The 16,871-nt window shown below is 40.9% G+C and overlaps 1 protein-coding gene across 4 annotated transcripts in view; it reads left to right on the top strand.

The window, feature by feature from the left end:
• runx2b (RUNX family transcription factor 2b) overlaps positions 1 to 16,871 on the top strand; it is a 46,874-nt gene that overhangs the window by 12,454 nt on the left and 17,549 nt on the right. For 3 of the 4 annotated variants that reach the window (XM_041976502.1, XM_041976501.1, XM_041976498.1), the window contains exons 3-5: positions 7,443 to 7,702; positions 8,927 to 9,083; positions 10,991 to 11,095. In XM_041976502.1, coding sequence (XP_041832436.1) covers positions 7,443 to 7,702; positions 8,927 to 9,083; positions 10,991 to 11,095 — 522 coding nt within the window. Of the gene's footprint in view, positions 1 to 6,181; positions 6,289 to 7,442; positions 7,703 to 8,926; positions 9,084 to 10,990; positions 11,096 to 16,871 lie in introns of those variants that run through there. The other variant, XM_041976499.1, reaches the window with a different exon arrangement.

Genomic DNA, 16,871 nt, shown 5'->3' with positions numbered 1-16,871 from the left:
TTTCTTGCTCCAGCCACTGCCTGCCCATCCAGTCTCCAAACCGTAGCTCTGGAAATGGCCGAATGATAGCCGATAGCCCCCCTGCAAGTGCTAATCTGGGCTACTGCTTGTCTGCCTCTCGCCATGTAATCTCTCTGTCTATCTCTCCTGTGCATTCTTACCTCACATAAATCATCCCCAGTCATACTACATGGACAGGGGAAACAGAAAGAAATACTCCTTTGTGATCTGGTATTGGTTTTACCTCGCATAATGAACATGGGGCTAAACGGTCTCAGATACATGAGAACAGCATGTCTTGCAGATGTACTATAAATATTTTGATACTAGCCGGCTAGTTTGCAGGGAGGAAGTAGACCAGCGAAATACACAGAGGAAGGGAAAAGTGTAAAGTGGAATGTTGGCCAAGCCCGAGTGCCTGTATTGTCTTAAGCACCAACAGAAGGTCTCAGTCCAAGAAAAACGCTCTTTACAGGGTTCCTGCTCCCAGCCGTGGTCCGGTACTACTCCTCAATGTGCTGCTTTTCCTTCTAAGCAATCCCTCAAACTAGTCTCCAAGGAGCAGGGTTCCTTGTTTGATTAATGGCATGATCAGACGTGATTGAGTGACAGATGTATTGAAGGGAAAACCAGCTCAGCATTAAGGACGCTCAGGGATGAAGTCAAGGGAAGGTTGCACCAGGGAGGGTTTGATTGGTGGAACGGTTGAATTAAAATGAAGGATTAATAGGAGTATAGCTAATTATACTAATGCTGCACAGAGAGGGGCTGCCAAATGTGTGTGGTTTAACACAAACTGCAAAATACATGCAAATGCATACAAAAGTGGAAAAACTAAACTTTCCCCTGTTTGGCATGTTTTTGGCCTCAGCCCCAGGCACTGTCACCCTACCCCATTAAAGAGCAACAGACTCACACACACTTAAAGTAAACCCACACATGTACTCTTCCACATGCACGGTGACAGCAGGTGGTGTGTGACACGTCAACATCTGAAGGCTCACTGGCAAATGCAGGGAGAGTTCTCAGCTCAGATCTATCATTGGGACTCTTTAATGGCAGCCTTCATCACATATTACTGCTTTATTTTCTCCTCTCCGTCTTCCAGCCCGCAGAAGTTCCTTTTTGTTCCTATTTTTAAGAACAAGTGATCTCAATTAGGGACCTCCATGAAGGCGGTATAGGCGGCAGACAGTCAGAGCAATAAGAGCAGAGAGGAAATTGTCTTTATACCCCTTCCACCCTCCCTGTCTTCCCTACCCTCCTGCCACAAGCAGTGAGCAGCCACCCCCTCCATGTCTCCATCTCTTTCCATGCTTTTCTCTCCATCTTCTAAAACAGAGTGAAACATCAGGCAAACTCTTTCCCCATCGCTTGCTGAAAGACGCGTGCATTAAACCCTGTGGGCACATCCACTCCAGCCATCTCTATGTCTAATGCAGCTCCGTAAACAAAGCAACACGCACCGCAGAACGTGCCGTCCTCATCCCAACAGTTCACGGTGATGTCACGGGCTCAGTCACAAACAGTCATTAAGGGCTTAGCTGTGATCTGGGATCAGTGCGTGGATGTGAGTCGATGAGGTCATGAGGAGTAAAGTTTCGGCCCGTCATCATCCTCCTGTTAGCTTTACTAACCAGTGAGCTAGTTTTGCAGCCACACGCCTGCTCTCCTGGCTGATTGGCTGGTCAACTGGACCTTTGGCTGGTTTGCTAATGAGCCTGGTGGGCTCCCTGATTGATTTGCTGGCAGGCTGCTTGGCTGGTCACCTGCCAAACATGGAAACATCCCGTTAGAGCTGAAGAAGCCTGGGCCTTGTCACCGGGCTTCTCTAGAAAGCTATAATTAAGTGTTTTTAAAAAAAATGCACAACTGTGAAATGGAGCCTTAATCCTGAGTTTTAAGTGAGCATACTTTTGCTGCAGTATGTGCTGATTGTAAAGGAGGAGGGAAGATGGGTAGTACTGAGAGACAGTAATGTACAGTATTGTTCAAAAGTCTTGAGCCACCCTTCATTTCTTTCTGTTTTGCTTTCATTGAGCCAGACTTTTAAAAAAAAATCTATTAAAGTGGTAATAGTTCTCCAGGTTTTCTAAAGGATGGTCAAAGTTTTCCTTTAGACATTTTTTGTCCAGTCTTGTTTTAACTGTGTTTTTATTTAACATACTAACCAATGAATCATTCATTTATTAAGAAATCACTTAACTTATTAGAATGAAACATTATTTCTATATTTTTAACTACATTGCAAAAAATTCCAAAGAAACCGTTTTACAGACATAAAACTTATATCAGAAAAAATATTCTGAAAGAGCTGTTAGCCAAAAACTTGACATATCTCAGCATGGTGTGCCATGTGTCCTTTAAAAAACTAGGAAAACAGAACAAGTGAAGGACAAATGAGGCCAAGTCTTAAGACTTAGGACTCAAGACTTTGGAAATTATAAAAACCCTGCAAAGACCTGACACAGGAGCTGACAGATGCATCTGGACCTTCACCTGATCAATTTCCTGTTTGCTGCAGTCTCTCATTCATATCTGGAATGCAGAGTTTTAGTTACGTGGGTGTCTTTAAAGAAGAGAAACAGGGGGAAAGGGCTGAGATATGCCAAATGCCACAGGAAATGGAGTCAAAATAGTGGCAACAGGTTTCATGAAGCCTTGACTTCAACATTACTGAAGTAGCATAGGGTCATATTGACAGAACAAACCAAAAGGCAGCCTACCTCCAAAGAAGAGCTTTGGAAAGTCCGTCAAGAAGCTTGGCGAGGTTTTCCTGAAGACATCTCATCTAATGGGGATTCAGCCTGTGATGAAGAATAAAGTTCATCCAACAAATTGCAGATTATTGTGGTTAATTCCTGCTTTTCCTGTCTATATCTGAAGAAATGACAAATGCTAAACAAATTAAAGTGAGCAAACTTTAATTAGCATATTAAGCTGGTTGTGTCTAGTTTAATTTGCTGTTGGACTTGACTTTTTGACATCAACACTGTGTGAAGCCTTAAATGTGTGTGTGCGGTCATCTGTTTTAATGAGGTGTTGCTCAACGCGAGGATACATGGGCCTCTTAAGTGAGAGATGTAAAGCTCAAAAACATGCAGAAAAAGATTTTGCATGGTTAGTTTGCTGTCAACATTATGTGGTAAATGTGTGTGCATTATCTGTTTACACAATCTTTGTCATTCCATGTGGGAACGACACCAGAATCTTTTATAACACGCTTGAAATCTTATGAGCAAAAGTAGTCACAAAGTGTCAGCTGAGTTTGATTTGATTATAAGCAAATAATTTAAAGTGAGCTGCAGAAATACAATATTACCATAAATCACAGAACGCACATCCTGCTCAATGTGGTATACTGTGCTTCTTCACTGTTCCTACTGTGCAATGACTCCAAGCCAGTGTAACACAGTAGATGAATAATACCAGAGCTGAAAGAGACGATCCAGCTGTGCAACAGGCGAGTTGGAGACCCGCTGCATAGCTGCACAGTTTTGTGCTAGATTCATTACTACACAATATTAGATCTGTTAATACTGAGCAGGATCAGTCAAAAATCCCACAAGCCCAACGTTCCAGCGTTCACATTTAATCAGAAGTTAATTTTTTGTTGGGATAAATCTGCCAAAGCGAAGCAAAGAAGCTGTATTTTCAGTGCAGCAGCAGATTCTGGCACATGAACGACCTCTCTGCTGTCTCCCACACATCTCCAGGACATCAAACGGTGGATTTTGAACTTGCGCAGAGTTCGGCCCTGTACCTCTGAATGACAGAGAGCCAGACAGCGAGGCCTCGCTGTATGAATGTGGAGCGTATCCTGTACAACAAGGAGCTGGAAGACAGATGCTGCTGGAGAAGCAAAGCGGAGTCAGATGGGACAAACACTCTTTGATGAGCTGAACTTGTCAGGGTTTAAGTCACGACTGGGTTTGGGGGGAGGGAGTGTTTGGGGCCTGGGGTTGGGCTGAGAAAATATGCAGCCTCTGGTGGGACAATGAAAGGGTGCAGCAAATGTAAATTTAGGGCTGATTAGTTTGCCTTTAAAAAAGTTGGTGTATTTATATAAGGTAGTTATTGACAAGCCTTTCACTTGTAAGCCATGAGAATAAACTGTTCTACATAGTAAAATCCAGTTTGATTTTGAGTCAAAATGAAAAGTAATAAAGCTGATTGAGCTGAGGACATTAAATTGACTGAGAGGTTGTTATAATTTTATCCCAAACATTTCCTAAATTAAATTCCACCACTACATTTTGGATGTTTTCCACATTACTCCATGTGTATTCAAGGATACAATCCGAGCTGAAACCCAACTCTGGTGGAATAACTGCTTCCACGGTTCCTGCAAGGCCATGTTTATCGCTATTACAGATTTAATTACTACTATTCACATTTATCCATCCATGAATTGTTAGTTGATCTTTGAGAATGTTGGACAATGTGAACCATATTTCTGGTGTTTGGGGCACATAGAGGGGAAGTGTAACTCAATCACTCTTTTTTATTCCCTCCACCCCATCCTCATGACGAGGTGCCAGATGCATGTCAAAGCACACAGACTTTATATATATATATATATATATATATATGTGTGTGTGTGTGTGTGTGTGTGTGTGTGTGTGTGTGTGTGTTTGTGTGTGTGAGATATATATATATATATATATATCTGTATATATATATATATAGATATATATGTGTATATATATATATATATATATATATATATATACATTTATATTTATATATTCCACAAACATGCAAACAGATGCAAGTGTGTGTACACACAAAACGTGCACTTATACTTATGAAACATAAATAGTTTTTTAAAGTGCTTTTTTTTCTTTTGTTTTGTTTTGTTTGTTTTTTTTTTGGGGGGGGGGGGGGGGGGGGGGGGTCCAAATATAGAAAACTATATCCAACTTTACTACATGAAAACAAGCTACAAAAGCCACGACATGATCCAAATAACCTAACAGCTGTGCCTAGTCGAGGCCTGGAGTATCAAAGGCCTTTGTCTTAAAGCGTTGGTGCTATAAAAGCCTTTTGGGGAGCAATGGAAAAGTAACAGAGCAAGGCAATGCTGCCCTGTGATGTGGCACTGATTTTTTTTTTTTTTTTTTTTTAAGCTCAATGGGAGACTGATGGGTAATCAGGGCAGAGGGTGGGGTGGGTGATGAGAGCTGGCTGAGATGTGGAGTCTCACAGAGGGTAGATGATGCCCTCTACAGTAGATGCAAGAGGGGCAGGAAAAAAGGAAGCATCCTCACTGAATATTCTAACAATAAAAATTCAGGAATTGTTTTTGCTTGTTATTTATTTTTTCCATATTGATGCATTTATATAATATATGCTGTTTTTTTTATAGTTTTTATTCGATTTTATGCAAAAATTCTTTTTGATGCCAATTATAGTTTTCTTTTTTTTCTTTTAAGCCAAGTTTTTTTATGAAGTTTAAAGTTAAATATTTGTTGTGCTCATTTTTGCAACCGTGTTACAATTTTTTTAATTTGTTCAAATTATTCATCTAAAAAAATGACATAATTATTTTATATAAAATGCGCTGAAAATATCACAACTAAAAACAATTAAATGTCTCTCAGTGTATCCCATCTAAATTAACAATTAAAATTTTTATTATTGTGATTCATCCTTTTTTACATAAAGTTAATTTAATGTATTATATTTTTCGGTTTGTGTTGATTCACAATTAATCATATTGGCTTTATTTATGTAAGTATAAAAAAAATCTATAAAAAAAATACAGGCGTAAGACCAATCAGGCAGCTTCTTTCTGTATTAAGTAAAAGAAAAACTAAAATCACTGCGGCCCTGAAATACATAGAATAAATGGTGCGTAATTTGCAAAAACGACCCAAGGTTTCGTCTTTCACTGCTGTTCGAGTTTCATTTTGATTTAACACGTCGCATGTGGCACAAAAGACAGTGAAGTTTGGTTTAACACCACTGACTTGAGGCCACACGGGTGGATGAACATAAATTAAAGCCCGTGTAAAAGTAGAGTATCTGTACACCTGCACAACAGCTCTCCCCTGCGACCGAGTGAAACTCTACTCCTGCGCCTATTCTACCTGACTCGCTCGTTCTCTGGTGACTCATACTCCTCACCGGGCTAGTTTCCCCCCCACCCCACCCCATTCCCGATAGCATGTGCGTGAGGACTGAGCGGTAACACAACACGATCTGATGGATCTGACGCGCGCCGCTGACTGGATATGACCACCTCTGGTAGAGCTAAGGATGCTTCAGGGAAGCGGTAACATGTCGGTACGTACAGGAGGCTGTATGTATAAAAAAAAAAAAAAAAAAAAAAAAAAACTGTTAAGAAAGGCGCGAGACTTTGCCTATACATCAGTGTGTGTTTCATGAATGTATATGAACTTTTCAGATAGAGACCGTGGTAGTCTATACAGGCGTGATAGATTATGGCGGAGGGAATGGATCTGACTCCAGACACCACGTGTTGGAGTCGCATCAGCGCAATAATTGCCGGGCGCTCGAGCTATATAAACCACAAAAAGCCTGAGCACGGGAAACCCCGGCCTCCAAACACTAACCACATTTACAGCTACAAAAACGGGATTCGTTTTTCCGCCTCCTTGATGATTTTTCCCCCGACTTCATCAAGCTTTTTTTTTTAACCCCATACACAAAAACTGCGGCTCGTCCGGAAGACTTACAGAAAGATATGTCGAATTTGCAGGCGTCGTGGGATTATAAATAGCCCTGTAAAGCATTGTTAATGCTTAATCCTTTGACTTTGAAAACTTTTTTTGCGTGCGTGTGTGCGTGTGTGTGTGTACATCGCCTGCGGGTTTTCAGAGTGCCTTTCAGTTTGGCACAAAGACTTCAATGACGCACCTGGAGCAGCGCTTTGACTTCTCACTAAAAAGGAAGACAGACAAAAACTTTTTAGACCAGCTGGGTCGAGTGTTCCTTTTTAGACCTGCCTTTCTTTTTTTTTTTTTTTTTCTTTTTTTTTCTTTTTTTGTAATTGTATAGCCTATTACGAACGTGGACATTTATTTGATGTTATTTATATCCACACATGAGCAAATACGCCTGCGTTATGGCACATGGACTCATCCCCGGAGAAGTTTGAAAAAAAAAAGCTTGTCATTAAAAACATCATCGAGTTTTTAAGGGTTGTTTTTCTTGCTGGAGAAGTATATTTTATGTCTTTTGAAGGCGCCCACCAAAGTTTGTAGTGGAGAGGGTTTTTGAATCGCGGTGTGCGCTCACCGAGTCCCATTTTCCATTGGCAGGCGCGCTGAGGTTCAGCGAGCAGCGGCGCACACTCCCGAGTTTCTCCCCAACTGTGTGTGAGAGAGAAAAGAAAGAAAGACAGAAAGAGAGGAGCTGGAGAGACTTTGCTGCCTCTTTTCTGATAATCCACGCTTTTGTGATGCGAATTCCCGTAGATCCCAGTGCCAGTCGGAGGTTCAGTCCGCCGTCCAGCAGCCTCCAGCCGGTCCCAGGGAAGATGAACGATGTGAGCTCTCCAACCGGACAGCCTGACGCGGCGGCGGTGCCAAGGCTGCGCCCCCACGAAAACCGCAGCATGGCCGAGATTATCGCCGACCACCCGGCGGAGCTGGTTCGGACCGACAGTCCCAACTTTCTCTGCTCGGTTCTGCCCTCCCACTGGCGGTGCAACAAGACGCTGCCTGTCGCTTTTAAGGTGAGTCCGTGCAGAATGATGTGCGAAAAGGAGGAAAAGGTGAAGCAGCTGTGTAGTTCTGCTTCACTGTTAGAGAAACAACTAAAAAAGAGACCAGAAATTGGTTTTAATCATGACATTCAATGCTTTTCCCGTCCTTTCTTTGTGTTACCTGCATTTATTCAAGTTTCAGGAAATGTGTGGCTATAGATGTCAATAGGACCTTGCATTATGCAGAAGTTTTAGTAATTTGTAATAAACATTATATTAAGAAACTTTTATTCAGAAGAAAATGAACTGATTCCACATGAGTTTAAGGCGGACTTTAAAATATAAAGAAGAAAATTAATTAATAACGTGTTCATTGGAGTTTTAATTGTTTACAGTATTCAGTAAATATGGCGAACAAGTTGACTTTATTAGAATGTAGTTTTTTTTTTACTTGAGCAAAAAAGGAAAAATCTATTTGAACTGATGAAGTCCAATAATTTCTTATAATTATGTTATTAATAATTATTGCAATGATTATTCTAAATGATTGTGTTAATAGGCTGAAAATGCACACAATACTTGTGTTGCTGCTTTTGATGCCTTTTGCTCCCCTGACATTTTGCAGGAAAGGCCCTTAATTACTTGACAGATATTATTTAAAGGACAGATCAAAGATGCTCTAAAGTGGAAATTTGTAGCTGTAGCTCTGGCTTAGAATCAAATGTGACACTTTGTAAAATATAAGTGTCATATAAGCTTTCTTATTACTACGGCTCTGTAATTAGTGCAGCTTTGCAGGCCCAGTCATCCTCTTTAATCTAGATCCAAGAATCTAAACGATAACACAAGGCCTCAGTGCTCATCTTTGAAAGACTGCATTTTGGATGATTAATTCAGTAACATTTGTCCGGATGTCGGCTGCTTCAGGGAATTAAAATTAAATCCATTTATCAACATAATTTGGAGGAGGATGGTATGATACGTTTGATGAGTCTAAATGAAAAATTGAAAATGAAATGGAGGTTGTGTGTCATGCAGGTTTTGGCCTTTAAACAGAGCAATTTTCTGCTTTTTCCTACTCTTTTTTTTTTGTTTGTTTATTTGTTTGTTTTTTTACATTCATAGAAGGAAGACTGTTGATAGAGATTATATTTAACTCCTTTTTCATTATAAAAACAAAGCAAACCTTTTTCCCCATGTATGAAACTGCATCCCAAACTGTTCTGAAGCATCTTTCCTTTGTGTGCCTGATAGGTGGTTGCCCTGGGGGACATACCCGATGGGACGGTTGTCACTGTGATGGCAGGCAATGACGAGAACTACTCCGCTGAGCTGAGGAATGCCTCAGGCGTGATGAAGAATCAAGTAGCACGCTTCAACGATCTCCGCTTTGTGGGCCGCAGTGGCAGAGGTGAGGCCTAAAACGCTCCATTTTGCTGCTGCAACCCAGGAGGGGCTATTAGGTTCAGTGGTGTGGATTAGTGGCCACACTTCTAATGTGGCAACCACATTATGATCTCTCTAACTCTAGGGCTAAATCCTACCACCCATAACCTGAAGCCAGAGAGGTGAATCATGTTGCTTCCCTCTTTTGGCCTTAATTTTTTTTCTTTCTATTTTTACCTGTTTGTGTTTCTCTTTGAGTTTAAGAAACGAAGCACAAAAGAAAAAAAAGGGATCGTCTAGCACCGCTGCAATTATAAAAAAATAACTCTTTTTATATCACTTGTTTTACCTGACATGACCCAGCACAGCTCAGACTCACGAACATGCTGGGTGGTGCTGCAGCCCTGCGGCAGATCACTCTCTTTCCATATCATCAGGCTGTCAGAGTGAGAAAAACTTCTCTTCAGTCAAATGGCATTCTTTAAATGTTTGGCATCACTAAGTGACATTTTGCGCCTTTTATTCTCCTGTCACTTGCCACTAAATTATCTTATTTACAGCCTGAGATTTGGAACTGGCTGCATGTTTTCACTCTCTGCAGCCTCTCCTGGAGATATTCTTTTAGAGATGTTTTTGTGCAAGTTTCATGAAAAAAGAAGTGGTTGCTTATAATAAGTGCTGTCAGCAGCTCTGATAGCGACTGCTCCTCTTAGTTTCCTTGTCATCTGCAGCTGTCAAAGAGGGAGGAAGCAGAGGAAGTCCGGAGGGATGACGAGTGATGAAGTGTATACAGTGAAGGAGGGGGGCATGGTGGCTGAATCTGTTGCCACAGAAACCTTGTGTGCGTCCCTTTTGCAGTGACACAGAATCTAGTAACAGGAAGTGACACAGGAGCCTGGGCAGATCAAGCTACGGGGTAACTGAAATGAATACCCTTCAGTGACAGATAAGTACAAGCACAGCCAACTGATAGCATGTTAGATAGCTGAAATTTATGCACATGAGGAGACAGCCAACATAGATGCAGATGAATTGATGCTGCTGTATGATGGCAGATGGGATGCATTGGACAAGTTATTTAAAGATTAATTGGATCTGCTTATGACATTGTTAGACTTTATATAGGCTTACCTTCACAATAAGCCCACATTAGCTCACAGGAAGTAGATGACAGCAGCAATGATGGTAGGGAAACAGGACAGTGACACACAAGGTGTCCCACTTTATCACAGATCACCAGCTTTGCTTCACCCTCATGCACCTCAAATCAGGTATGTGGGACACCTGTCGCTGCTATCTTCTTGACTCATCTTATCACTTCCCTGAAAGCCATCTTTATAACAAGGACAGCCATATACAGGAAGAAGGGAGGGTATGTAAAAGACTGCGAGTGAATGGACAGCTGCTCAGATGCATCGCTGCAGCCACCCCCCCCCCCCCCCTCCTCTTCCTGTTTCCCGCGTGTAGCCATGGTTGCATGATGCGTCTGCATACCTCAGACGTTACTGTAGCTGCTGACTTGGCATTTGCAATCTGATTCACAGCATTCCTCATGCATGCACATAGGAATATACGCACTTGCACAGACAAGCACTCAACCCCAAGGCAGCAACTGCCAGGGATTATCGAGAAAGGAAGTGACTATTAAAATGCCTCTCGCCCACTCACACAGCATTAGAAATGCTGGATAATGAGATACTGGCTCCTGCAGCCAGTCTTCCATTTAGGCTCTGCCAAGGCAACTAAAAGAGACCCTTTCAAAACATCCAGTGTTGTTTGTTGTTAATCCTCTTTAAGTTGAATTTTCCTAGTTTTTATTGGCTGTTATATGATCACAACCACACTTGTGACTTGGGGATGGTTCAGAAATGAATACCACTCATTGTCCCCCATGGATGACATCTCATTTGATGTTGTTTGATGTCACCACAGGCAAGAGCTTCACGCTGACAATCACAGTATTCACCAACCCACCACAAGTAGCCACTTACCATCGAGCTATAAAGGTCACCGTGGATGGACCGCGTGAGCCCAGGAGTGAGTACCACTGCATGCAATATGCTTCCTCCTTTAATATGTCTTCGAAGGGGTGCAACAGAAAATTTGTGATTTTCTTAAAAATTTTAGGGAAGTAGTAAGAAATGGTTTTAAAAGAAATAACAAGGCGAAAAAAGAACAACATAAAAAGTATTCCAGCTTTTTGTCCTTGAGCTGCATCAAACTGCATCCAAAACTCTTAATACTACATTTCCCATAATTCCCAGTAGGCAAAACTTGTAATTTTTACAGTGAAGATGCCCTTCAAAGTAGTCCATTATGCAAAATTAGTGCACTGGCCTTTTAAATGTGGGAGTGGTTTACTTTAGAGCCAGCCAATGGTAGCAGACGCTAAGTTAAATTGTATGAAAGGCTATTAAAACAAAGAAATTAACAAAAAAAAAAACAAAGGTTTTACTAGAGATTGTTTTCTGTTGTGTAAACAGATGAGCTCTCAGAAAATAGTTTGATCTTCTGTGCAAAAGAAAGAGAACAAATAAATATGAGGCAAAGTATTCCTGAGAGAGGGTACACTGGGTAGCAGAGTGCTAGCATCAGCTCCTTTTAATGGGCCATATAAAAACAACCGAGGAGGGAGAGAAGAAAAAAAAACTTTACTATAGCCATCAGTGCCAACTGGTCTGGCATGCAGCTGTTTCCACAACCCTCCTCCCTATTCATAAAAAAATATTCTCATCTCAAGGCGTCTCAATGAACAATATCACATCACAAACAACCCACCCACACGCCTGCCCTGTCACATATGGCATCAGGACACACGGAGACACAGAGGAGCCGGGAGACAGTAGGATTACCACCACCATCACGCTGTGTTGTAGGAAACCTGCCTGTGGTGCCAAAAAAACCGCCTCACATACTCGACACTCAGCACACACAGACATGCGACCCGAAACAAAGGCATATGCTTGTCCTCAAGCACACATGTACTCACAATCACGCCCACTTCCCCCCCTCCACCACCCGTTCTCACTCTCAAGCCATCTTGTTTGATCAAAAGCATTTCCTGTGCATCTGCCGTCCCGCGTCAGACGACTTTCAAACAAGCCTTGTATTTTGGTGGCAAGCAGATGGGAGTCGGAACTGAATTTGTTTAGAAAAAGCTTGGTTTGCTCGGCTTTGGGGGTTTGTGTCCCTAAAGCCTTACTGCAAGACTAGACTAGAGAGATGTGAGCCAGTAAACTTGAAAGTGGAGTTCTACCTGATATCAGATGTAGAGATTTTGGCCTAGCAGAGATTGTTCATTTTTCCTTCTATTTGTTCAGTTTGTGGTTGAAGGAAAAGCTCTTCGGTAAAAGTTTGCTCATTCTAACATTAGTCTCTGGACAGCAATTTAAGCAATAAAAACTATGTCATCATACATAACCCCTAAAGTGCTCAGAATTACAGTGGTGGTATAATTTACAGAGAAACTGCAGCCAGAACACGTCTCTCTCACAGGGGTCATTAAGCCGAGGTCGAAGGGTGGCAAAACACACATGTGCCCTCCCCACCAGATCTTCTCCTCCTCCTCTTTCTCCTAACTATTCAGCATGGACTCGAAAACTCAGATTCTATCTGTGAACGCTTCATTGAGAGATTGGGGGGGCTTTGTCGGCCATTACTGCTCTCACTTTGTGTTAAACGGCTGCATAATTAGGAGGCCTGCAGTACACCGGGGGCCTCTACAGGGAAGGAGCAGAAGTTGAAATACACTGGCACTGTGTGGCACTCCTCTGTCACAACATTGTGCTGTTTAACAGTAGATTTCTACATGTGGCGATAACTGGTCAGAAAAACTGAGAATTTTCTTGATACATTTCTGAACTGTACTTTAACTCTTCTTATTAATAACTCGCCTGGTTGTGGGTGTCTCTTCCAGAAAGGACACTGTGTTTGATGAGCCTTATGGTGGCCATATGAGTCCTCCTAAGAGATGTGACCACCCCCCTCTTAGTCCTTCATCTCATATCTGTGGAGGAATTAAAGCAGGACCACCCATGACTGAATAGGGCTCATATGTCTGAATTGTAAAGCTGAGCTATACAGTAGTTAATTAATTGCGTGGTCAGAGTGACGAATATTAGTGACGCCTAGTTTAAAGATCTGTGGTATGAGGTTTAGTGTGCACGTGTATATGTGTGGCTATGGTAAACGGTTAGTCAGGTCCCCCCCTGGCCACTGTCCTATTAGCGGGAGGCTAACTTGGTTTCTGTGGCTTGCATTGTACTTAATCGCTTGACAGCTCTCGGTTACCCTGTGGTTTCCCACTGCACCAACAGCTCAGCAAGTGTTTGTGTGTGTGTGTGTACATACATATAGGCATGTGTGGATTCGTTTGCTTTTGTAGATATGATCTGCGAACGCATACATGTCTATGTTGGAGTGCTTGTGTCTGTGTGTGTCTGTGTGTGTTTTGCAGAGAGAGAGAGAGAGAGAGAGAGAGAGAGAGAGAAAGAGTGTGTGTTATTGGTGTCATTAGTCTAGAGCAGCCACAGTGCTGATTTGGAGCAGAGCTAATAGGCCTCATTAAATGTCATTTTGAGCTAATAGACAGGGAGTGGTTGTTTAAACCAATATGCTTTTATAGGTGGTTCTGTCTCCTTTCAGCTGCTCCTGATGGTGGCTGTGGCCAGCTGAGACAAACTTCCTGAGTGATTATAGCCGAGCCGTAATAACACAATATACAAGGCTTTCTGTCCAAACCCACTGTTCCCATTAGAGTTAATTGATGACAGACAAACAGAGAAGGTGACAAAAACCACTGTGGCATCACACACACACTATGTATTGCTTTGGCTTATTCCAGTGGTTGTTCTGCATAACTATATGTGTGTGTGTGTGTGTATATGTGTGTGTGTGTGTGTGTGTGTGTTGTGTGTCACTGTTGGAGGTTAGCGGTCAGATTTGTCTCTGCTGTCTGGCATCTGAACCCATTGGGTCTTGGGGGATCTGGGCTTGGGGACAGGGTCGTGTTTTGGTTCGGTTTTGGTCGGGGTGTTAACAAGGCTGGTGAAGAGGCCCTGGTTACTTACAAGCCTGCAGACAATATTAGTGGTTCACGAGACCTGCGTGCCAAGCCAAACTCTTGCAGCACACAGTGACACACACACACACACAGTATGTAAATACGCAGCTATGTTGCTCTGTTAATTTAGCATTATGGGAACTTTATTTATAGTCACAAACAGGAGTGGAAAAAATCGATTGATCTGCATCGATACAGAGATTCAGTGATCAATGATCAAATAGCATCGACTGACATTGAAAATATTGATGCAGTAATCATTTTTAAGACGATGATGAAGGAAAATACACATGAGGTTGGGTGTAACTATAATAAAGTCTGTACCACCTTGGTTATGATTTGAGACTTAATAGGTTAAAGCTATATCTTGCTTTAATGTTTAAAAATAGAAATATATTCCTTTAATTTTCTTTTACATTATTTGAAACTTTTAAAGCTTAATATTCAGAATGTAGCTCTATTTTTGTTATAAATTTTACTTCAGTTTAATTCAGCTTCATTTGTAAATCGCCAATTCACGACAAAGTCATAATCTTAAGGCACATACATGAGCACGGTCCAATTCAAATACAATTCATCTTAGTCTGTTTATAATCCAATTAAAACAAATCCAGTATATTTCACTTTGACTCAGTTTATAATAACCGAGTCCGTACAAGTTAATTTAAGAAGGGGTAATTGCCCAGCTAAGTAAAAACCAATGTATTGCATTAAATCTTGTTTTCCATTCAGTCCTCCATCCGTAGCATACATGGGAAACAATGAAAAGAAAAACCCCTTTTAAGAACAGGGCCATCACCAGCTTCCGCCAACTGGTTGAGAACAGATTGTTTTTGACATAAATATTTGACTGGGCTCAGCAATAAAATGATATTTAGATATTTTATTGTCTGTGGTTATTTCGTATGAATGGAATTGAGTGTGTTAAATTTGCATGTGATATTGTCTCGTATCAACTTCTGGTTCATGAGTCAAATCAAATTGTAACTGTATCATGGTTATCCACTAAATCAATATATCTTATCATGAATAAACTTGTTAATTAGTCATAAATTGCATCACAGAGAAAGAATAAGTACATGTATGTATATAAAAGAATATAACACATCTTAAATATTGTAACATTTACTCATATAAATAAGTTCTCATTTGATATGTGAGCATATCAGCAACTGATGTGTGATGTATTTATATATATATTTATTTATATATATATATATATATATTTGATACTCAAACTTGAGGACAACCAGTTGAATGCTGCCACAGCAAATTAAATAGGAGCTCTGCCTTCAGTCTAAATTTTAAGCTTGCAGAGACTGATAGCATATAGTTAAATTATTATTGCATATTAATGTTAAAGTAATAAGTTTCTCTGACAAAAAGACAGAACAGTGATTGTGTCTGCTGTGGTCTGAAAACAAACATGTAAAACACTAACCTAAAACTGCAATGTTTTAGGATTTTAAGAAATGTGTAATATTATAAAAAGTTAACACCTGCAGTAAACTTGAATCTTTGACATCTTTAGACATCTAATTCAACATTTTTGCTAAATGTCCATCAGCTAATGCCATCTTTATAACATAACGAACATTTAGCTCATAAGCCCCATCACATGACTAATCAGCTGATCAGCACTAGCTGACGTAAATTAAAGCGCAATTATAAAATTTGTTTTCTACCATTGCTGTTGTACATATGCAAGGCAACAGCTTTCTCTTAAGGTTTTGTTTCCAGATGTGGATTCTTCTCTCTTTATTAGCCTCATGCATGAGGCTAGTAGACCCCCATCTTTTGAGCACACTATGCAGACTAGTTTGCAAGCATAAACCCAGGGTCTTCTTTCTTAAGGAACATCCCCAACTTAGTGACCCACTAGTGGTGCCATCTTTCACTTTTGTAACTTCTTTTTCCTTTACTTTAACTTTAAGTTCATAAATTTCCCTGGTTTTTTAATTATTCCTATCATTTCTCCTCAATTTCATGACATTTTACAAAGAAGCCATGGAAAAGAGCTTTAGAAAACACAAAAGGAAGTTTTTGTTGTTGTTGTTGTTTTTACTATTTTACTGTTCCCTAAAAAATAAACATAACTGGGAGATTAAATGCACTGTAACATTGTGCCTGTCATTGTCATTGGCTATTTTCAGTCAAAATATGACACTGAATCTTAACTCTATAAACAGTTGTAAAGGTTGCTGGAGGCATTAGAGGTGATAAGCTTCTATTATCATTAGATATCATGACAGAAATAGTCATACAAGTCCTCACACTTGCCAGTACATGCTAAGCCACTCACAGAGGCTAATTATCTCATCCAAGGGTATTTAGCTGATGTCAGCAGCTGCCATTTAATTTCCATGCATTATGTATAGGAATGAGGCCCTTTATTTGTCTATAGTGCTCCGTCAGAAACTGGCTCAAGCAATCTGTACAAAAATAGGACAAACGTTTATTCAGCATCCAAGTAATTATAGAGGACTTCAGAAGAATCACCTATGCACTGCAGCCCCAGTCTTTAGTAATGGGGTCAGGACAAATAAAACTCGTCCAAACATCAGGAGGAAAAGAAATCAAAAGGAGAGAGGGAGGAGGAGGAGGAGGGGGGGAGAAAAGAGAGAAAAATACTTCAGGCTTTTCTCAAGGCAGCCAGTCACTTGAACGTCTTATGAAGTTCCTTGAAGAGGAGCCAATGCCTCTACAACACAAAACACAGAATTATTCAGAGGGAGGGCGAGACAAAGAGGA

Source organism: Melanotaenia boesemani, chromosome 22 (assembly GCF_017639745.1).
Source record: "Melanotaenia boesemani isolate fMelBoe1 chromosome 22, fMelBoe1.pri, whole genome shotgun sequence".
Lineage (NCBI taxonomy): Eukaryota > Metazoa > Chordata > Actinopteri > Atheriniformes > Melanotaeniidae > Melanotaenia > Melanotaenia boesemani.
Note: the sequence above shows the minus strand (reverse complement) of the source record. Positions and strands in the feature narration are given on the sequence as shown.